This window comes from Schistocerca cancellata, chromosome 7 (genome assembly GCF_023864275.1).
Source record: "Schistocerca cancellata isolate TAMUIC-IGC-003103 chromosome 7, iqSchCanc2.1, whole genome shotgun sequence".
NCBI lineage: Eukaryota > Metazoa > Arthropoda > Insecta > Orthoptera > Acrididae > Schistocerca > Schistocerca cancellata.
In genome coordinates this window covers 292439047-292463187 of record NC_064632.1, presented here as the reverse complement: position 1 = coordinate 292463187, position 24141 = coordinate 292439047, and the positions used below count along the sequence as shown (strand labels likewise).

The 24141-nt window shown below is 38.0% G+C and overlaps 1 protein-coding gene across 1 annotated transcript in view; it reads right to left on the bottom strand.

The window, feature by feature from the left end:
- Positions 1-24141, bottom strand: part of LOC126092227 (vacuolar protein sorting-associated protein 51 homolog) — a 108457-nt gene that overhangs the window by 41749 nt on the left and 42567 nt on the right. Inside the window, exons 5-8 of the mRNA XM_049907725.1 lie at positions 22880-23020; positions 16232-16375; positions 5714-5832; positions 2782-2982 (exon numbers count right to left, since the gene is read on the bottom strand). Coding sequence (XP_049763682.1) covers positions 2782-2982; positions 5714-5832; positions 16232-16375; positions 22880-23020 — 605 coding nt within the window. The remainder of the gene's footprint in view (positions 1-2781; positions 2983-5713; positions 5833-16231; positions 16376-22879; positions 23021-24141) is intronic.

Sequence of the window (24141 nt, the reverse complement as noted above, 5' to 3'; positions counted from 1 at the left end):
GGAGAGGGAAGAGGTGAGCGGGCAGCAAATTTTGCAGTGCTGCAAATCATGGGAATCTGTCCTGCATACTTCGACTTTTTCTGAATATGTGCCATGTTTAAACTACAGTTTGCCTGAACCCATTTGTACTTGGAATCAAATTGATTTTACAATTGGACAAATACTCAACAATAGCTCACATTTCCACAGAAAATGCCAAAAGTCTACATTGGGGCCAGTGGCATTATGACATTGTTTTGTGCAGCAATGTTGTCAACGCTCAGTGTAGGATATGACAGGAACAACTGGGTTTTGTCAGATGCTGCTTCTACACAGCCAATGAAAGTGCGGCGGGCAGATGAGATGGTCAGAAGCAAGAGACATTGTAACATTTTCACATTAGTATTGAAGCAAAATCCACTGTGTGTTCAGACGGAAAGAAACAAGGTGGCTGTATTCTCAGGTCCCACCATACGCACAACCTCAGACATTGCAACACATTCTTGTGGCAATGAAGATGTAAGGGTCTAAGCTGTCCTGTTAGGATGATGATGATGATGATGATGATGAATAAAAATAGTGATACCACAGACAACACGCTAAGTGAACAAAAAAGACAGTGAAGATAATTAATGAAAACAATTCCTTTTGTTTATTTTATTTCTCCTTGTATTATCAAAAAGTAGACAGTGAATAAAAGCTGTAAGTTTAGAATACGCGTAATATTAACTTTTTAGGCAGATACCTTACGTCAATAAAAGTTTGCAATTTTGATTGGGCAGAATATGTTAAAAAATAAATTTTTCTCAAGGAGCCTCTTAAAAAAAAGGAAGGGGGTCACCTTATATTCAGGGTCATCTTGTACTCAGGTAAATATGGTACATCTTCTCATAATCAGATTTCTTTTAATAAGTTGAGCAATATTGGTTTTGTTACTTTCCACCAATTCCTTGGTAAATCATTTGATGCTGTCATCAGGCACACAGCAGTTTTTATTTTATTTATTTATTTTGTGGTTATGCTTTTATTGACATTTCAAATGACTCTCTAATTATGATGAGCAGCACTTTAAACCACCAAGAAACCTTTCTCACTTTATAGTTTGAAGTTAAGAGTACTAGATAACACTTGCAATAAAGGAACAATGACGTCACTCAATAACTATGTGCAGGGTGTGAATCCTACCTGGTAGGAATTATTGAAACTTTATTTCATCCACTATGCATTTCATTGATCATGCTGTCATCATAAGGTGGGTTTCATTCTGTTTCATATATCTATTTTGCATTTGTATCATGCACATGTGACATGCTTTTAACAGCCAGTGATCATATGAGAAGATTAAGTGCAACTCTGCACTACTGGTGAGATATTAGGATTACTTATAGTTTTGAAAAGTGTAACACACATTTCTACAGAACTGAAAAATATCTACTTCCTGCATAGCAAAAGTGAAATAGTTACTGTAGTGATAAACACAAATGATGTACTATGACAGCATACAGTAAGTGTTTCACATCTGTTATACAGTACATAAGGATACTATTTTTGTAGAAATATACATAATAGACTTCAGTGCTGTAATTAAAATACATACTTTACAACTAGCGGAAGATGACACCTTACCTTCTCATCTCATTTTATCACTGGCTGCCAAAACACATCTGCATGTGCAACAAATGTAATTGTAGATGCAAAAAAGAATCAAACTCTCTTGACAATAACATAATACGAGGGCGTTCTGAAACTAATGCCTCCAAATTTTTTATTCTGTTCTCAAAATCGACTGAGGTATTAAACATCATGCACATTACTTAGTCCACTTCCCTGCTTTGCTGACAAGTTGCAACCCTCTGTCACTAGAGGGCTCCAAATTGTAGTGTGTAACACAACAGTATATAATGAAACTACGTCCATACATGTGAAACAGCATGTTGTAATCGAGTTTCTGAAAGCACGAATTCAAAGTGTTTGTCAACACATGGAGCACCCTCTATTCCGGTATGACAATGTCAGACCACACACAAGCACTGCGACATCTGCAACAATCCAACACCTTGGATTCACTATTATCAATCATCCTCCACACAGTCCCGACTTCGCCTCTGATTTTCACCTGTGTCACCAATTGAAGAACACTTTCGCAGTCTTCACTGTGATAGTAAGGAACCAGGGTAAGCAGATGTGAGGTTGTGGCTCCATCAACAAAGTCAAACATCCTATGGAGACAGTATTAATAAACTGGTTTCTCTTTGGGAGATATGTGTTTGACATCATGGTGACTACACTGAGAAGTAAATATGTGCACATGAAGCATAAAGATGTAGAATGTTAATAAAGTTCATTTTATTTAAGATTTTTCACATAAAAATTTGGAGGTACTGCTTTAAGTTGTTTTAAAATTTTCAGACTTGAGTCCAGTTGTTTCCTGGTTAATATGGGCACTGTACTAAGATTTTCTGACTCAGATTTTACAAATTTATACAAATCAGAATTATGCTTTCCTTGTCCCACTATCTGATCATTATAATTGTTTTGCAACTAACTGAAAGATAAATTACTTTCTTTGTTCATGGCAACAATAGGCAAAATGCATATGAACAGCCTGTCACTCTCCTTGTACATCTACTTTGCCACAGTACATCACATGAGATATGCCATGAGTGACAAGCTGTAGACCACATATCTTGGAGGCAGCCATAATAATGTGACTTGACAGTGGACATAGAAGTTATGAAATAACATAGAACATAATCTAATATTAATTAGGTAAATCTCAGATCTGAACTGAAAGAGACTAACCTGGCAAAGTCTGATTCTGCCAGAAGAGTATTAACAGCCTGAAGGCGCCGATGAAAACGATCAAGTGCACGGACCAAAACCGCTGTATCGCCTGTATCTTGTTCTTGTTCCACTCTGTTACTCATGAGCTCAAAGTAGTTCTGCATGTTTTGGAGCACAAAGTTGTTCAGTTGAGATGTTGCGACTGAATCTAAATCATCACTGGATTAAGTATTACACCATCAGTCTTGATATGATATCATTAAAAATATACTGACATTACAGGTGGAGAAAAGAATCGCATGCAGTTATCCTGGAGGAAACACACACAGTTCGGCTATACATATAATAGAAATACATATTGCACATCTTTTATCAACACCAACTAATTATCACTCATTTATTTGTTTAGGGCCCATTTTATTACATTCGTGATATAGAACTTTTATTTTATTAGAGTATCTTAAGTATCACAGATCTTTATGATCAAAATTATACAGACAGTCAAGGATACTAAACTCATTATTTCTAGTAAGGAACCAAATGTCAAAAATTAGTATTTTATGTGGTTCATCTTGAATGTGCAATGAGAGAGGAGCATATGTTTCTAAACGGCTTATGTTTCACAACAGACAAATACCTACAGCAGTAATACTGGTGAAGCAACATTGAAAAAGAATACACAATAGTCTGTGATACACGAGACAGGGTGAAGTTTTGCTACTTTTCATCAAAGATGGAGCATTACTCATTACGGAAATTTGCAGACACATATTTACTGTATGGTGCAGCAGAATGTAGTGTTTGTAAAGCTAAACACATGAGCAGAGAAACGTTTTGTAACAAATGTCACCCTACTTTGAAGGAATTTATTATCATACACAGAAACATCATAGAAATTGGTTTGATAAAGCTACAACGAGCTGGCTCGTAAAAAAAATGTTTGCACAGTAGAATTTGAGGAGATGGAATTGAGTCATGTGGAAGAAGACTCATAAATGAACACTTGTCAATTTGTCTGTGAAATGCATACTGCAAAAAATACACTGTGGAGAATATGGTGTAGCAGCAATTATTCCCCTATAAATAAACAATATGCGCAAGCAATGGGACAGTTTTGTCAATGGATTATCTGATACAATATTACAATGGCACACTTCTTACAGTTTGAACTATTTATGTAGCAACAGCCAGGTCTGGAGTAATGAAAATTCATACATAACTCATGTCAGATCACTAGCAGCAATTCTCTACAAACCTTGGGCTGAAATTATGCAACATAGATGAACAGGTCCTTATTTTCTGGCATCCATTTCAGTGGTCCACATTACATGGTACTCATTTGAAATGCACTGCTGTAGTTGTTGGGAACTTTAGCTCTTATTCCTCATGAGAGGGTGTGGTTTCAATGCAACAGGATGCTGTACAACTTCAGAATTAATATTCCTGAGCATCTTGATAACAGATAATCTCATTATTGGACTAGACTGGAATATTTCCCCCTTTGGAGTTACACAGAATCATTGACATGTGAAAAATCAGAAAAAAACTGGAGAGGAACTAGTTGGTAGTGTTCCATGTGCCTGTTACATTCTGTAACAAGACGAGAGGACAAACAAAATTTTATGTGCTGATGTAAAGCTTACACTGAGATTGCAGTTGTCACTTTGAACAGTTTCTTTGAACTCAAGTTGTTCATGACAACAAAAAATTTCCAGCCATTAGTTCCTAATATTAAAGTACTCAGTATAGTATCCTTTACAAGCTATGTAATTATGATCCTACATGTTGAGAACATCCCATATATAACACTTAAAAATATTATGAAAAAAAAGTCACACAAAGCATTAGCAAACATAAAATTAAAATTATTTTTCTTATTGCCTGCAAAGAACATTTGCAATGTATGAGTGAAGTTAATACACACGCACCAAAATAAGTTAGGATAGTACATTTAAAGTAATGCCATCAATTGTATACTCAGTTCAGTGTTTTGAGGAATGCCTAGACATTACTGCTACTTTGAATCTGTTACTCATTATGGTGCAATCTCCTGCACAAATTCAGCATCTTTATATAAAAACCAACACACACTTCACACTTTTCATTTCTACTACAACTACAGCATCTGTCACACAGAGAATTTAAAGTTTCCAACACAATATTTAACACTGGAGTATATGGAGTTAAAAACAACAATAAAATAAAAGCCAGTAATAAATTTAACACGGCGCAAAATTCCCTTAAAAGACTGGTCTTTACTCTTCTGGTGGAAAAATGTTGTTATTCTACTGACAAATTTGTAGACGACAGTTTCATAGTGCGAGTAAGAGAATTATTTATTTTATTTGTATAATGAAAACTAGTGTGTATTTGTATAGCTATATGTCAGAAATGGCTTTAAAATGGTGTAAATATTTTTATTTCTGTTAAAAAATGTTCTTATTGCAAATCCTGACATGTCTCCTACATATCAATCATATGATCTGAAAATTGTAAGTAACAAGATGAATAAATCACATTTCATGTTTCTCCAGAATTTCTCCACTGAAGATACACAAGATGAATTATAACAAGATAATGATCAATTACTATGTCAGAAAGGTGCACAGCAGAGGATGAAATATGGTAAAATATTTTATCTCCATAACTATCTTGGTATTCAACATTGAACATATTATACAACAAAAAACAAAAATAAATATAACATTCTGTTGATGATGAAGCCATATTGAACAACCACGGAAGGAACTCACTCATAACCTTTTGCAAGGAACTTTCTCAATAATCACTATAATCAATTCTGGGGATAGCAATTAATACCATTACCAGTCCTTAAAGTAACTTAAATGTAGTTGTTATATTTTCCTTTTTTATATGAAGATATTCGATTTACTTCTATAATATTCTGTAATAAGGTGCTATCATAATACTTAATCATTTAGTGTTATACCTCTGGTTGGGATCCTGAGAGCGTGGTCTATTCAGGAACATATCATTATATGATGCAACAACAAGGCAAAGGTCACTGAGAAATCCTGAACTACCAGCATCAACAAATTCTATCATATCCTAAAACAAACAAATTCAAAGTGCACGAGAATAAAACATTTACATACATAACAGCCTGCAACAGTAGGACATAAACAAAGATTAAGGTAACTCATAAACATAATATTATGAGTAATATGAAAGATACTATTGTTATACAAGAAGTCAGATCTCTAGTTCGTTTGTAGCAGCTCTTAATGGGCTCCCACCTTTTTTCATCATGATGTGATTTTTAAAATTACTGAAGACTAACAGGGAGTCTGCATTTCCTAATAGACAAAATATTTGTTAGCTGATATGACAAAGATAATTTTGAAGTTATAATACTGACAAACATTTGAGATTAATTTTTAAATTATAAACCAACAGTATGAAATTTTCTTAAAAAGTTATTTATTCAAGCAATTACCAGTTATGGATGTGTCTTCCAACCTTACTATGGTTACATATCCTATTATTACAAAGTGAATAAAAACCAGACATTTAGGTTTTGGCCAAAGCCTTCTTCAGAAAAGGAAACACACACACACACACACACATTCATTCACACAAGCAAGAACATGTCTTGCACACATGACTGCTAACTCCGTCAGCTTGGATTGGAATGTAACTGTCACGTTTAATGGAAGCAGCAATCAGGAGGGGGTGGGGAAGGGGAAGGAATAGCAGGGTACAGGACAGAGGAGAGTGTTCACGAACTAGAAGGATGTACAACAAGACTGCTAATAGATGCGGTGTTGCGAGGCTGCAGGGCATTGAGATGGGGAGGGGTTGGGGCAGGAAGGAGAAAAAGAAAAATGGGAGGAGCAGACAAAGGGAGAGGCAGGCAGGTGCATTGGTAAAGGCAGCACACAGAGAGGTTGAGGGAATGTAAACTGGGAGAATATGTTGTAAAGGTAGCTCCCATCTGCTCAGTTCAGGAAAGTTGGTGGTGGAGAGGGTGATCCAGATGGTCTGGGTTGTGAAGCAGCCATTGGTATCAAACATATTATGTACAGCTGCATGTTGTGTCACATGGCTACTTTGCTCTTGGCCACAGTTTGGCAGTGGCCATTCATCCTGCTGGAGAGCTAGTTGATAGTCATTCCAAAATAAAAAGGAGCATGGCTGGACGGTGGTATCAGCTGGTAGAGGCAGGGGGCAAAGTTGGGATTAGGTTGGATTTGGTTGGAGGGATTGATGGCAAAAAAGTGTTTCCATTGTAGAGATAAGGGAAAGAAGAGTAGGTCTTTGACAAGTCCAACCTGGTTACATTCATCAATTTCACCTGGGCCTCCACAACCCAGTGTCCCACCTTCCTGGACGTCGACCTCCTCCTCATTAATGACTCCACCCAAACCTCTGTCCACATCAACACCACAAACGATCAACAGCACCTGCATTTCAGCAGCTGTCATCCTTTCAACACCAAAAAATCCTTTACATACAGTCCGGCCATCCATGGACAGCATTTCTACAATGCAAGAACTCTTTTGCCCAGTATGCTGAGAGTCTCACCGCAGCCTTCACAGACAGGCACTACCCCTCTGAACTTAGTCTGTATACAGATCTCCTGTGTCATTTTTACTCACATCCCCTATCCTCCCACCTTCCCCAAGAACAAGCTACAAAGGAATGCATCCTTTGTCACCAACCAACAAAACCACACCCTTCTTATGATTTTTATTACCTATCATCATACCCTGAAATGAGAGACATTCTACCTGAGATACTTCCCACTCCTCATAAAGTGGTGTTCCATCACCCACCCAACCTCCCCAACATCCTAGTCCATCCGTATGCCACTCCCAATCCCAACCCCTTGCCACAGGGATCATATCCCTGTGGAAGACCCAGGTGCGCCAAATCCACCCACCCAGAACTTCTTATACCAGCCCTGTCACAAACTTATCATGCCCTATCAGAGCTCGGGTCACCTGTGAAAGCAGCCATGTTGTATACCAGCTCTGCTGGAATCATTGCACATCTTTCCCCTTCCCTGCTCCTCTCTTTTTCCTTTTCCACTCCCTGTCGTACCACCCCCCCACCCCCGCCCCCCTCCACCTCCCTGCCCCACAGCCTTGTGACGCTGCACCTGTTAGCAGTACCGCCATACTTCTAGTCCCTGCATGCTAGGCAAGATGCCACTCTTCTCTTCTGCCACCCTTATCCTGCTACCCCTTCTCATTCCTCACTTTCTCCAGATTGCTGCTTCCATTCAATGATAAAGTCGCATTTTTGTCTGAGCTGCTGGAGATGGCAATCATGTGTGCGGGAGGTGTTCTTGCTTAAGTGAATGATTGTGCGTGTGTTTCCTTTTTGGAAGAAGGCTTTGGCCAAAAGCTAAATATGTAACAGTCTTTTCATTGTGCCTATCTGCAACTCTGTGTGTCATCTTTATGGTGAGTAGCAATCCAGCATTTCCCTTATATCGTTGATATTCAAACAGATTTTTACATTGTTTGATTTTGCCTAATGGCTGTTCTTCCATCTCATGACTCTGTGATGTTTCCTTTGTTACTATTCTTTGAAGCATTACGCTTATCAGTGTCCATTCTTTCTCTTCTTTCTGCGTGTACTCATCACCTCCAAAACTGCATATGCTCTGACTTCTGAGCCACACTGTATCAATGATCTCATCCACACACAACACATGGCTATGTGACTGTGCAAATTGTTGATGCAGCATCTGATGCCAAAATTCTTGCCACAAATAATTACAACTGTTCCTATTGATCCCACTTTCTCCCTCATCCTCGTGTATTTTGGCATTTTATTTACCAAACCATCTGGTGCCACATGAACTTGCAATCCTTGACCTAACTAATCGCCCTTCCCCCTCTCTTCCCTTATCACAACACACACAAACTACCATATCTCATCCAACCCCCCCCCCCCCCCTCATGTTTTTAATGTATTTGTGTGTATTTTAATGCAGTATCATACATTTTTGCATATTTTTACATACCGATGAATATTTTGGCAGTATTTATGTATTTTTACATGTCTTTTCTGTTATGTAACTCCCCTCACAATCATCTAATACCTTCATTCGCCAATTTTTGCATCGTTTCCATTTACCCTACGCCATCCCTGCCACAATACACCCCTCTCCATCTTTCTGCGACAGTTCAGAAAAGTATCCCTCCCCTTCTACAAAACACAATTTCTTAAATACTACTTAAACCATGGCATCCCTCCCAAAGGCCTAGCCATAAAAATTTCCAAAAACTTCTCAGACCCACAGAAACTTAGTCCTATCCAAAGGCCTCACCTGTAGCCCTAAACCCAAATTTAACCTTGTTGGACGTGTCAAATAACTACTCTCCTTCTAGCGATCCCTACAATGGAAACACTTATTTGCCACCAGTCGCTCCCAAATAAATCAAACCTAATCCCAACAATGAATCCTGTCTCTCCCAGTTCACACTACCATCCAAGTGCAATTCTCCCCTCCCCTAACCAACCCCGGACTACGTTCCAAGAATTCCTTGGACTCACCCTCCTTCCCCACATCCCTTCCTAAGAATACCAACCCTTTAGCAGCACAAAGAACAGCCAGACACAACCTCAAAATGAATCCTGACCTAATCATCCTACCTGCAGACAAAGGTTCAGCCACTGTCATTAAGAACCGTGTTGACTATTAGGCAGAAGGCCTCTACCAATTGTTTGACTCTTCCACCTATAGACTTTGTCAGAGTGATCCCATCCCAGAAGACCAACATAACCTCCAATGCCTGCTTAAACCGTAGGCCCTTCCCAGAACCTCTCCCCTGAATCCCCTTTGTTCCTCATACCTCTGACCCTCCACACACCCACCTTCTGCATGCTCCCCAGAATCCACAGACCCAACATTGCTGGTTATTGTGCCCCCACTGAAACAATTTCAGCTCTCACTGAGCAACACCGTCAACCAAATGCACATAACCTAGCCTCCCACGTCAAAGACACAAGCCACTTCCTTCACCAACTCTCCGCCATCCCCACCCCTTTACCTCCTGGATACCTACTCATCACTGATGATGCCACTTCCCTATACAAGATGCTACTCAAAACATCTGAGAATTTCACAGTGCCAGTCAAACCAGTAGCAGTAAGGCATTATGCTGTTATATGTCTCAAGGTACATGTCTTAGTTATTGAGGCATAAAGTTGCGTCATCTTTGGCACATGCACTTGTGAGTTGTTGTGGTGTATGTCAGCACTTCTGCGAATTGTGAAATGGATAACATTGAGGAGCAACAGATTTGCATCAAATTCTGTTTCAAGTTGAAGAATACTGCAGCTGAAACCCACCGCATGCTGACAGAGGCTTTTGGTGAGAGAACACTGAGTCAAGCAAGAATATTTGAGTGATTGAAGCACTGAGGAAAGTCACGAATCTGTGGAGATGACAAACATTCTGGTCGACCATCAGCATGCTCAACACTGGAAATGATCATGAAAGTGCATGACATGATCTATGAAGACAGAAGATAGAAAATTCACAATGTCTGTAACAGACTTGGGCTGTCAAACAGTACATTATGGTACATGACAACTATTTCTAGCCAGTGAACTGAACATGAGACGAATTGCAACAAAGTTTGTCCCTCGTCTTCTCAGCATCAACTAACGAAATCTCAGGATTCAGACGTGCATTGAGCTGCACCAAAGAGCTTGAGAATGTCCAAAATTCTTTATCCTGAGTCATAACAGGTGATGAATCTTGGGTCTAGGATTATGACTCTGAAACGAATCATCAATCGTCATGATGGAAAACACCATCTTCTCCAAGATCTTCTGAAAAAAGCTCGTCAAGTTCACAGGAACATGAAGCCAATGCTGACCTTTTTTTTTTTTATGACATTTGGAGAGAACTTTGTTCCACCTCGTCACCCTGTCAATGGGCAGTTTTAGTGCAAGATTTTGCGATGACTGAAGGGAAATGTTTGCCACAAATTGTCAGAGTGGTGGAAAAAGGAAGACTGGTTGCTGCATCGTGGCAATGCAGCCACACAGACCTCACTCACTCTGAAGAAATTCCTGGGCAACAGCATTGGCAATAATCTCTCACCCTCCCTACTTGTCAGACCTAACCCCATGCGACTTCTAACTGTTTCCAAAGATGAAAATCACATTTAAAGGCCAGTGTTTTGAGTCGACTGAAGACATGAAAGTGGAATCACAATGGTGCTGGGGATGGCGGTCATGTGTATGGGGGGGTGTTCTTGCTTGAGTGAATGTGTGTGTGTGTGTGTGTGTGTGTGTGTGTGTGTGTGTGTGTGTGTTTCCTTTTTTGAAGGAGGCTCTGGCCACAAGCTAAATGTGTAAGTCTTTTCATTGTGCCTGTCTGCAACTCAACATGTCATTTTTACAATGAGTAGCAGTCCATCATTTGCCTCGTATTGTTTGAATAAGAATTAGTTATAAAAGGTACAATGCATGTTACAAACACATTTATTTAGGCTATCAAACTGCGTGAGCTGTTTCTTTCTTATCTGCAACAAATCCTGTAAAAACAGGTACATCTTTCTTTTTCCCCAGTACGCCAATTTCAGGTTATGACAAATTTTATGATGTTTTCCATTTATACTATGCCAGCATTGATTGCACTAATTAACATAACAAAACTCTTTGGTCAGTGGTTCAGCCATCTGCTGCTGGACTACCTCCACAGTAGTTCGATCTGAGCTTCTGCTAAATGCACATGTGTCTTTTCTATGTATTGTTATGGACAATAAAGTTTATATATTTCCAGCTTTCTGTCTCATCATTCAACAGTAATCATCTTCACTTGCATCCTCTTCACAACAGTGACGAACATCAACAACTACTAAGGATTATCCTGCATACTTCATCTCATCCCTTACGTGACAACAATGGAACCATTTCACAACTGTAGTACAAGGTAGTGATTATACAGTGTTCAGTTTAGTGCTTCCATCAATAGGAACAACTTTCACTTATTGTAAAACATGAAAGTGACGCTTTTTTTGGGGCTGAGCCGATGAAATCGATAATGACCTCCATATGTCTGAAGAATGTGTACAGACTACTGACCTTCTGGGTGACTTTGGTAATGAATACGTGAGAATGTCCAACAACTCTATCAATCAATGCCAAACCGAGTAACTGCTTGCATAAAGACCAGAGGTGGACTAACATTTTATTGACTTGCTCAATTTGTGAAGCTGTTTCTCTTGAATGAATCAGCCAATTTTTCTGAAATTGTAATCAGTTGTTTGACTTTAAATGTACATCACAACTAACAATTTCCATCCCATTTGGATACTTCCTTCAAGCTGTGTCTTTTTTTATCTATATTTAACATGATGGGATCAATACCATAAAATGTAATGTTTTGAACATACAACTGAGGTAACCTGAGAACCGCTTAATGCTTCACTTATTTACTTTACTTTGAGCCTTGAACCTTATTCACTTCCTGTATGGCATTTGATTGGCAGTGTCATTTATAGGTGTCCAAGAATTCAAAGGGGCAGTGCACATCTACAGCACTGTTACCCTAACACCAATACTGATTCTTTCATAAATGTCTGGGTGCAGTTCATAAATATGATGACTAATGTCCTTATTGTCCCAGTCTCTTTGTCACATAATAGTTCACTAGAACTTTTGTGATTTGATCCACTGTGGTTGCCTCATCTGCTCACTGTCTCCCTTTATATTTAGTTCACTAAAAATTTATTGGGTCATTTTTATTCTACAGTTTATTTCTTCTGCTATCCATCAAGTCATTGTCTCCAATGGCACTTATTATAAAAACTCAACTGTTTTACAATTTAACTGTTAGTTCATACTAATTTATTTTTAATATGTAGCTTATACATTATTTTAGTCCAAATGAAATTGATTTTCAGATCTACATTCAAAAATGCACTGTTAGATTCTATTCTGAGTTTGTTTTTAGTGTACCATTGCTGCATCAGCAAGATAACATTTATTGTTTTACCTCTTCCTTTAACCCTCGACCCATCATGTGGGGTCTTCAGAAGCCTAGCTTCTACATAAATGGTAATTACGTACTTTTAAAATTTTTTCAGCTATCTATTACTCTTGACAGCTTCCTAAAAGGAACAATACTTAACAACCGCACTGGCAACAATCAGTCTGTGGGTGTGTGTGCCATTTGGTGCAGATGTGTGTTTCTGCATGAGGCTTTGAGGGACCCCATGCAACGACTGGCGTAAGTGAAATTCTAAAGGTTCCTTGATTTGTTGTTGTTTTTTTGTTTCTTTTGTTACAATGTTTATATTAATGATTCAATTTGTTGTAGAGCAGTTCAAATAAAATAAACATGGACAAACGACAGCGTGAATGAATTCTGAGATGGCTGGAAGAGGAAAACGACAAAATTATTGAAGGTGAAGAAGAGAATGTCGATTTTCCAGAGGAAGTTAGTGATCATGACACAGTGTCACAGCGAGACTGAAAAGATGACAATCCTCAAGAACATCTTCAACTGCTAGAATCCTCAAATAGTGACGAAGATGACATTTCATTATCAAATTTATCATCGCATAATTTCTATTCTGTCAAAAAAAGACAGAGAGACGGAACGTACACTGTTCTTTGAAAATTGAAAAAAACTCCCTACTAACAGGCTGTCAGATGATGACTTCATCCCTACCAATGGGCTGTCAGAAGACAACTACATAATACTGCCACAGAACAACCAGGTCCCCAAGGCACAGCACGCGAGTTTAGAATCTTGGTTATTGTTTATTGACTTAGAAATGTTGCAGCACATGGTAGACTGGACAAATATAAAACTAACACTAATGTGGATAAATTACGACAGAGAATGAGACTGTGGGCTTACAGATTTGACTGAGTTGAAAGCTTTGTTTGGCATCATGTACATAAGTTGTCACATCCTTCGATTGATGACATTTGGATTACTGATGGAACTGGCCTTAATTTCTGTCATGCTGTTATGTCTAAACAGCAATTTTAGTTTTTGCTTAGAGCTCTTAGATTTGACGACATTCGCACACATGGAGGCGAAGTCTAACAGACAAGTTGGCACCAATGAGGCAGTTATAAATATCTTTGTCAACAATTGTGACAACAATTGTGAGAAACACTATAGGAGCAATGAGTAAGTTACAGTGGATGAGATGCTAGAGAATTACAGAGGATCACGGTGATTTCATCAATACATGCCCAGCAAATCTGTGAAATATGCAATCAAGGTGTTTTCTTTAGGGGATGCTGTTACATTTTACACCAGAAAATTAGAGATTTATGTTGGTAAACAGCCGGAAAGACCTTTTTATCAAGACAGTTTGACCAACGCACTTGTCAAGCAGCTAACTGCTCCCATATCAGGTACTGGACCAAATGTGACCATGGACAATTGGTTCACAAGCGTTCCTTTAGCAGAAGAACTACTGAAAGATCACAGATTGACAGTGGTTGGTACACTTCGAAAAAATAAACCAGAATTTCCAAATGAATTCAAGCAGAAGGGTATGCAAGAATGTTTAATAATTTTTGGCTATCAATCAACAATCACTTTGCTGTCTTATTGCCCAAAGAAGAACAAAACAGTAATACTTCCTTCAACAATACATCATACTGGTGTCAGATGATAGTGCCCACAGAAAACTTCTTTTAATTATAAGCTTTTACCATAAAACAAAACGGGGTGTTGATGTAGTGGACCAACTTATCCGCAGCTACTCTGTTGCATCAGTTTGCACACCCATGGCCACTGCAGCTGCTCTTTACTTTCCTGGACATTGGTGCACTGAATGCTCACATAATAATGGACACAGTCAATCAGGCATACAAAATGGAATGTAAAGTTTTCTTGAAAAAACTGGCATTTGAACTGCGTCGCCCTCAACTGCATTTACGAGAAACTATAACAACTTTACCTTGTGAGTTGAAACAGTATATAACGCGATTCATAACTGCTGTTCAGGATGTACCACCTGTGATGAGTTTGTACCAATGAAAAAGCTTTGCATTCATTGTCGAATATGAGCAGATAGAAAATTCAAATCTATTTGTCATTTTTGCAAGGGTAACCTATGCCCAGCTCATACCAAACCACTATGCATAGGCCGTATCCGAAACAAAAACTAGGCCCACTTAGATGTGTGAAAGCTTATACATTTTTTATCAGTTCATGTTACTTTCTAATTTTTATTAGTATTATGTCTGCATTGAACTCAATTAATTGTTAGATTTAAAGAAATTGCTTGGTTTTCATAAAGAAATAAATATCATGATAAACTTGTTCCAAAGAGACTATGTTTACATAGTGTAAATAAATAACTAACATATAATTACTTCTTTATTTCATTACAGTCCTCTTACATAACTAAATCCTATAAAATAATACCCAAAATATATGTTATAACAGCAATTAGATACTGTTTATCCTTTTGGGGTCTCTCATGACCTCATGTTACAAGAAATGCACGACAGGTTGAGGATTAACCTTAAGTCTGCTGAGGCAACTGCCAGTATGTCATGTGCATATGTGACATTATGTCTATATGATCATGCCCATTAAGTAACAGTTTCATCCCAACAAAAGGATAACAGACAGAATTTTCTGGTTAGCCTTTGATAATGGTACTTCTAGCTGCCCATCTTGCCACTCAAGAGGTTCGTTCACTGCAGCGGCAATATGAGATGCATCAAATGAATTTGTGAGTAAAATTTTGCTGAGTCATCTGATGAAACAGTTACATAATTCACAGAGTAAATACAGAAAAATATTAAAATATGTTACATTTGAAAAGTCTGTTAACTGCATTAGAAAATGAAAACATCAATAAAAACTGTCATCATAATCATATAAATTAAAATATCAAGTTAATTTTAATGTGAATATTGTAGCAATATCTTTTTTATTATGAAACTGTAATTATATCGTCTCAACCAAGAAGTAAATTTTGTGGATTGTTAAGACGTCATAAAGGTGATCATGGTTGCAACTGGGAGAATCAGTAAGCCGAGGTGCTTTGTTCAGTTCAGTTTTTCTTTCAATGTCAGTGAGATTATATGGTCTGTGAGCTACAAAGAGTTGTTATGAATAAATGATGAACCTAAAAAAGGGATTGAGTTATCACCAGACTTTTATTAAGCAAATTCATCATAATGACGTAAGGTCATTAAATTATACTAAAGAACACCTCAGGACTTCTGGAGCAAAGATAAATAATATTTAAATATGACCAAAAATCACCATCACCAGTGAGTCAACAAGTTAGGTAACTAATTATTTATAAAACATTTGCCTGCTACAAATCATTTTTTATCATTTTATAAGAATCACGGTATTATAATGTAAATACTGCAAATGATTAAAATATTTAAACTAAAATTTTTACTTTATTTTTGCATCTATAATGTGAGCAAAAGCAACTGACAGTACTTTTCATTTCAGCCAGTGTACAGGGAAAACAGAAAGTCTTACCTGATCTCTCATGTCTTGTAGCACCTGTAGCTGTTCTGTCATGCGAACTTGTGCATGAGCAAGAAAATCAGAGCACAGTGAATCTGGAGGTTCTTTCAACTGTAGCAATAAATCAACTGACTCAGCTAGCTCTTTTGGTGATGCCTGTATTCAGTTAAATTGAAGAAAAATTATTATTTCACCACTCGTAAATTACAGTATTTTTATTAAAAGTAAGTTAGGAGAAACTTCACAAGGCCTATTTGTATTAACCTAGACCACAAACCCTCAAGGCTGAGAATTTCTTCCAAATTACTGTAAATTTACACTTTCACCATACTCTTCATGTCTTACATATCCTTATCATTGATCCATATGGTCAATTACATCTTTCATAGAATAATGAATGTAAATAAGAGAAAATTACAGAAATGTAAACATAGCTGAATAGCACTAATTTAATACTGTGGAACAACATAAGAATTGAAAGATCAGATGCAAAAAATTGAAGGCACAGATGTATTGTGATGTGTACTAAATGTGTTATCGTATTGTTCATTTGTGGCATCTCAATCTTTTCCATTACACAGTTCCGGAACTTCATGCTTAAGTTTATGCACAGAAAATTAAACCTTTTATGTGTCAGAATTGTGTAGCTACTGGACAATTTGAATCAGCAGCAATCCTTAGGTACCCCTGCAAAAGAGTAACCGTTTGTACTGTTTATTTCAAAAAAACATAATTGTCTAACTGTTTGTGTTGTATTCAACAAATGCTCTTCGTTGGTTGGTTGACATTGGGGAGGGAACCAAACAGTGAGGTCATTAGTCCCATCGGATTAGGGAAGTATGGGGAAGGGCGTTGGCCATGCCCTTTCAAAGGAACCATCTCGGCATTTGCCTGAATCGATTTTAGGGAAATCATGGAAAACCTAAAGCAGGATGGCTGGACGTGGATTTGAACCATCTTCCTCCCAAATGCAAGTCCAGTGTACTGATCACTGCACCACCTCAGTCAGTAAAAATTCTCCTAGTGTCAAACACAAATATGTGGCATCAGTTTCATGTCTTTTTATCAAATTCTGTTGGTATCCTCTCAGGACATGAAGGGAATACCTTTGACTGTATTCTGAGTTTGGTGAAAACTTAAATTTACAACAAGCCACTTAAATTAATATAAGAACGTCACAAACGTGCGTACACTGATCTTTAGCAGATGGTATTGTATCAGATAGGTATGGAGAACTAAGTTATTGATGTGATATGGGTGCCATTTCTGTGAAACAATATGGCTATTTTTTCCAACTTGTACAAGGGCCTCTAGAGGGAAGCTTACTAATAACTGACTCAAATAACTATAGGTACTGTAATTGAATAATTTGTCACACGAAATTTTAATCTCTGTAAATTCAAGTTGTTATCGAAATGTGGTAGTTGATTGCTGTTCATTGTTTCTATTGGCAAGTCTACAAACATCTATGAAAAGTAGGTGAATTTTGATTGTTATAAACCTTTTAGTGTCTTTTAGAATGCAGCAAAATGTCTCTTTTGTCTAGCAAATACAGAAGAGTATCGCCATTATTTGGTTCAATAAGTAGCAAATGAAAGAAAGCTCCAACTGTTGCATGTGGTGTTGTCATAGTAAGTAATATTATTAGTTTTTTCAGAACCAAAGTCCCATAATTTTCACACAATCATTTTATGTATTTGATATTACAGATACACGTCAGCAATTTTGTGAAGGTTTTCACAAATACACCCATGAACAACTGAATTGGATACATTTACCTAGTCATGTAAAGGGCACCACCTTTCACCCTGTTGACATTTGCACTTCATTGTGTTACGGACAGCACTCCATATCGTGGCAGGAAGTTACTGATATCCGGCAGTTCTCCCGTGTTTTTATGGAACAATCAGTAGACCAGGAAAGCTTTAAACATCACTCCATATGATAATGAAAACATTGTTGAGTCATTCTGATATTGGACTGTTCAATCAGTGGTCACAACCCATTGTGACCGATCATAACTGGATCAAAGCATGTACATATCACCTTATTTGTCATTGATTTGTTCAACAGGACTCAGATCAGTTGACCTGAGGTGCCACAAAAACACCTTCATAACTGTGGAGAGAATCTCAAACCAATTTGAAACAGTTCAGGAGCATCCGAAATGTGCATTATCTTGCTGAAAGAAACGGTTCCCACCTGGGTGCTCTAGGCAGATGGACAAATGCACAGTTGACCAGAAGGTTCCTGAATCATTTGTTGGTGAGAGATGATGGCAGACGTGGAAGGATCCTATTTCATTCCCTGTAAACATCCTGAAAATGAGCATACCTCCACCACCTACCTGAACAGCATCTTGTTGGCAGGTGGGTGCAGCACTTCATGTGATTTTTGACATCTCATACCACGCAGTTGGTGTGTAAGAACTTAAATCATGACTCAGGAGTGCATGTGACCCTTTTTCATGTTTCAAGAAACCTTTGACAGTGTTTCTGTGTCCCTGAAAATCTCTGTTCCCTGTAATGTGGTAAAAGCAGAGGTATAGGCATGGGCATGTGGATTCAGTACTGCATTATGATAAGCAAGTTCCGGATAGTATGTCCACTCACCAGACATTGTCAAGCACTGAACTGGTGAGTAATTTGTTTCAGATTCTAACAGCAGGTAAATGAGATACAGTGCAATACTCAATGGCAACCTGTCATCAACATGTTGTTACTCATGGCAGATGACTCTTTACCTACAAGTACACACATGCAAATGAAGCAACAGAAATACAACTGTCTATATCTACCTCACAAGTCCTGATTTGTCTTATTCTGTCTTCACATACTTTCCATGAGATATATGTTAAGCATTTCCATAATACTTGCATGCTTATCAAATCTACTATAGCAAATGTAGCAGCAGACCTCTGAATTGCTCCAAAGTCTTTCTTTAATCTGCACTGGTGGGGATTCCCAAACGCATGAGTAGTACTCCAGAATGGGTCACAGGAGTTTTATGTAAACTGTCTCCTTTACAGGTGAACTACACTTTCCTATAATTCTTCCAATAAACTAAAGTTGACCTTTCACCTTCCCTCCGAAGAACATTATGTACTCATTGTGTTTTATGATGTTTTGTTATGTTGTGCTTGTGAGGTAACAGGTGAGTTGTGGTGCCCTGGAAATATTCTAAGTTCAGAGTTGGCGTGACCGCACAGGCCACTTGGCAAGCTGGGGCCTGGCAGCAAACAAGTGGTGCCGAATGTTAGCTGAGGTCCAGGAACCGAGTGGCTGGGAATTCCATGGTGACGCTGTGTCGATGAAAGACACTTGTATGCTGCGAGTGCCAAAGATGGTGGACTTCCTGAAACCTTAATGGCAGACATTTCACAGTTTGTATAGAAATTAATAGTAGCCAGATGAATCATGATACCTCAAAAAGAAACATCTACATTACCATTATTTGCAGATCTGACTGTAAATTATACAAGTAACACCTAGCAACGAATTTCCAAAATCTAAACAGTTCATCTGATTGTGTCGATCTACGTTTCTTTAGAAAGCGATTAGTGGAAACCTAAATTGGTACAAATTACAGGGATGTAACTTGAATAGTACAGGAGTTATTGTTGGTCAAAGTGGCTGATTACTATCAATCGTGTCAGGCCATAAGTACTCCACAGTTACACGAAAAAATGGTAGCAGCATGCTTATAAATATATTTATTCATCTATGTCTTTGTTTATATCCGATATATACTAGTCATAAAGAAATTGGTCAAATATTTACTGTGTTTTAGAAAGCACATAGACATTAGGCTACTGGCCTACTTTTGCTTGCTATTCCTTTGATATATGGTTATTTAATTTGTTTATGTATTTAATAATGTATGTTACAGCGTGTTATGGTCCAGCCGTAGGAATATTTACTTAATTTCAAGTTATTTAAACATAAATCCAGTGTTTTGAATGTGTTACATTATGTTTGTGAATGTGTGTTGGATTGAAGACATGGTGGGAGCGCTCTAGCCAATCATAGCACTTGTGAATGGGGAGACTGGATGGAAGTGGGAGAAGAGTACGGGCACAGGACGCAGGAAGTGCTGGCGGCGATGGCGTGACAGACGCATGGTCGTGGCAGGGACTTCGAGTGTGGAGCGGTTTGCGCATGGTCACGAGAGATAGAAATACTTCAGAGTGTGGACTTGTGAACTTGTGAGATTTCTGAGGTTTCTACAGTGAAGATGTAGTATGCGTTTAGAAGTGAATATCTCGTGAGCTATGTTGTCATTCATAACTAATTTCATGCAACAGGAATCTATTGTTTCCCTGTTATTCAACTTATATTTTATTTAATTGCTGGACCATCAACACCAATAAGTGTTTTGCAGAAATATACCACCCTCTCAAAAGTATCGCTACTATCGTACTCACCATTTAAAGTCGTTAAGATAGTTCCTGCAGATTTTATTTATTGCAATCTTTTCTTTATAAATTTATACATTAAATTTGTGATTTCCAAGTGATAGGAACCTTCGACCATTTGATTCATGTGTATATTCATATTGTATACTGTAGGCTCAGCAGTATTTGGCTTGTAATGCGGCAACTACGTATCCCAACCACTAGACAATGCAACCAGAAAAAACTTAATATTGCAACTTTGAGTCTATGGATACGCAGTTGACGGCCACACCATCATCACATTTAATATTTTTGAAAGCCCACATGCCTTGATGTTTAACAAAAGTGACAGTGTCAAGCAAGATACCTCTAATATTGTATTCAAACACTGTATAAATGTCTTTCCTTTTCTTCTTCATTAATTTAGAATCTCCCACATTTAGAACAAGCTGCCATTCATTACATCAAATAGAAATTCTATACAAGTCATCTTGTATCCTCCTACACTCACTCAAAGATGACAGTTTACCATACAATACAAAATTGTCAGCAAACAGTTGCAGATTGCTGCTCAGTATATCCCTCAGATTGTTTTTGTATACAGAGAACAAGAGTGGCTGTATTACATCTTGATCTCTGATGAATATTTGCCATCTGGTCATGGCAGTTTTCCCTGTATCTAAGCACTGACAGAATACCCTTGACACAGTAGCATCAAAAGTATCAGTGCCTGCACCTCAGAGAGGGATTGGCCAAAAATTTAGACACCTAAATCAAATGTGTGGTTGTAGCCAATTTTGACCAGCTAGGCATTCAACTGTCACACCAACAGTCACTACAAGATCTGACAACATACCAATCATGTGAAACAGGAAACAGGAAACAAGATTATCTGATCATAAATATCTATTAGTGGACATTAATAAGGGGTGTGTCCACTCTTTCCCTTTATAATGGCTTGAACTCTTCTGGGGACACCTTCAGTGAAGTGTCTGAATACCTGTGGAGGAATGGCAGACTGTTCTTCCTCAAGGGCCAAAACCAGAGAGGGTAGTGATGTCGGATATTGAGTTATAGAGTGAAATTGACAGTCTAACTCACCCCAAAGGTGCACTACGGGGTTCAGGTTGGGACTCTGGAGAGGTCAGTCCATTTCAGGAATGTTATTGTCCACAAACCATTCCCTCACAGGTATTGCTTTATGACAGGGTCCCCTGTCATGCTGATACAACCAACCATAGTCTCCAAAATGTTCCTCTGAGTATTCAGTACACAATATTGTAAAATGTGTTCATATCCTTCTGCATTCAGTGTTTTCTTAAGCGCAATAAGAAGACACTCCCCCCCCCCCCCCCCAAACCACAAAAGCACAACCATAACACCACCTCCTCCATGTGTTGGCACTATACATGATGGCAGGTAATGTTCTCCAGACACTTGCCAAACCCAAACCCTTTCATCAGGTTGCCACAGGGATAGCATGATTCATTACTCCAAATCACTCATTTAAGTCATCCACTGCCCAGTGGTGACACTTTTCACACTACTTCAAGTGTTGTTAAACACTGACTAGAAATGTGTGGCTTATGAGAAACTGCTTGACCATTGTAACCCATTCTTTTCAACTTCCTATGAACAGTCACTGTTCTAGCTGAACTGCTGGTAGCATTTTGGAACTCGTGTGAGATTCCTCCCACTGATTTCATGCCACTTTTTATACTTCCCACCTGCAGTGCTCAACTGTACATCTCAGTCAGTGCATGGGGTGTGCCTAGCCTTGGTTTAGTTTTGGTTGTTCTCTCATGTTTCCACTACACAATCACATCACCAACAGTCAACTTTAGCAACTTTAGAAGGTTTGAAATATCCCTGAAGGATACTCCCCACCTCCTTTTATACTGATTGATCTGCCTTTCGTGATAACCTAGTGGCCAATTCTACATTACATAGGGTGTCCGAATACTGTGATCAGATTGCGTATTTCATACACTGCAGTAAGTGTGCCCTGTCTCTAGCACAGTAGCTGCCTCTAATTCAGTTGTTCATGAGCAAATTAAAAGATTAATAATAATTTCATGCTTTATAGAAAAAGGTATATACAACTCTCTCTTATTCATTCTCTCTCTCTCTCTCTCTCTCTCTCTCTCTCTCTCTCTCTCTCTCTCTCACACACACACACACACACACACACACACACACACACACACACACAAACAAACACATTTTAATGATATTACATGTTTCATCTACATAACAAATAAACATACATCTTTACTCCGAAACTGCCCTCTTAAATGAGTTTTAAGTTCCTCCACAATTACTTCACAGTCACTCTGTATTCCATGGAAAGAAGCCATGTCTCCATATTGGCGCAGGACTCTCTGCGCATGGATGTAATCTTGTACTGCCTGTTGTAACAAAAAAGCAAGGACCCATTTGCATATAAAAGATCTGTTTTTCAAATCATATTGTTACATAAGTAATTCATCCTAAATCTTGTAGTATATTCACATTACTTGAAGGATATAACGACCAATAAATAGAAAAATGATACCTTAATTGAAACTTTCATAACATTCCATTTTCTTTGTTGAAATCTATACACACAGTGTTACCAGTGGTTACACTATTTGCTGCAATGCTCTGAGCCATTTTACTGCATTTTAACCATCAAATAACACACTCACAGAATACAATGACTGAGAAACAATTAGCAAGCAGAAAGTCTGAAATAATTTCACACCTCTTATTATTTAGCTCTGCATTACATTGAGGAAGAAAGAGGAGAACATGAAGCAAATATACATATCAAAATTCAAATGCTTATAGAGTGATAAGAACTGAGACAGGAGAAAGAAGACAAAATAATGGTCTTCTCTTGGAGTATAAGGTGTTGCTGAAAGCAAAAAATGTTTATTTGCAATAGTTTTCAACATGCATCTACATCTTTATAAATTAATTTGTTTCAAGAGTGGCTAAAATCTTCTCTGGTACTTTATGGAATGTAAATTCCTCCTTTTCCCTTAATCACTGTGTTTTGTAATCTCTCTTGTTCCTCAAATTTTAGTGTATCTAACTCATGCATAAGTAACATTTTTTGTTTATGATCATTACTCTCTTATACTTTGGTTGGGTCAACTTAGTCTCGGCCATTTAATAGGAACCTTATTCTTGATAGGTCTGTCAAAAAGCATACGATGCAAGATAAACAAAGACTATCACAGCATAAGTAGTGAGGAGGAAAGACATCAGAAGTCAAGAGCATTTATGAAACTATACTGAATTGACACAAGAGTAAAATCAAAATGTTTACTCAAGATAAACACTGAAGAAACATCTTGGATGATGACTTGTTATTCTGAAGATGAAAGGGCAGGGGGGAGGGAGGGGGAACTGAAAAGACCAATAAGACTTTGTCAATCAGAAACAACTGTTGCTACTCACTGAAAGATCAGATTCAAGCCCTAGTCTCACACAATGTTTCAACTTGTCACATATAAGGAATATAACATATTATCTTCTTACCTGA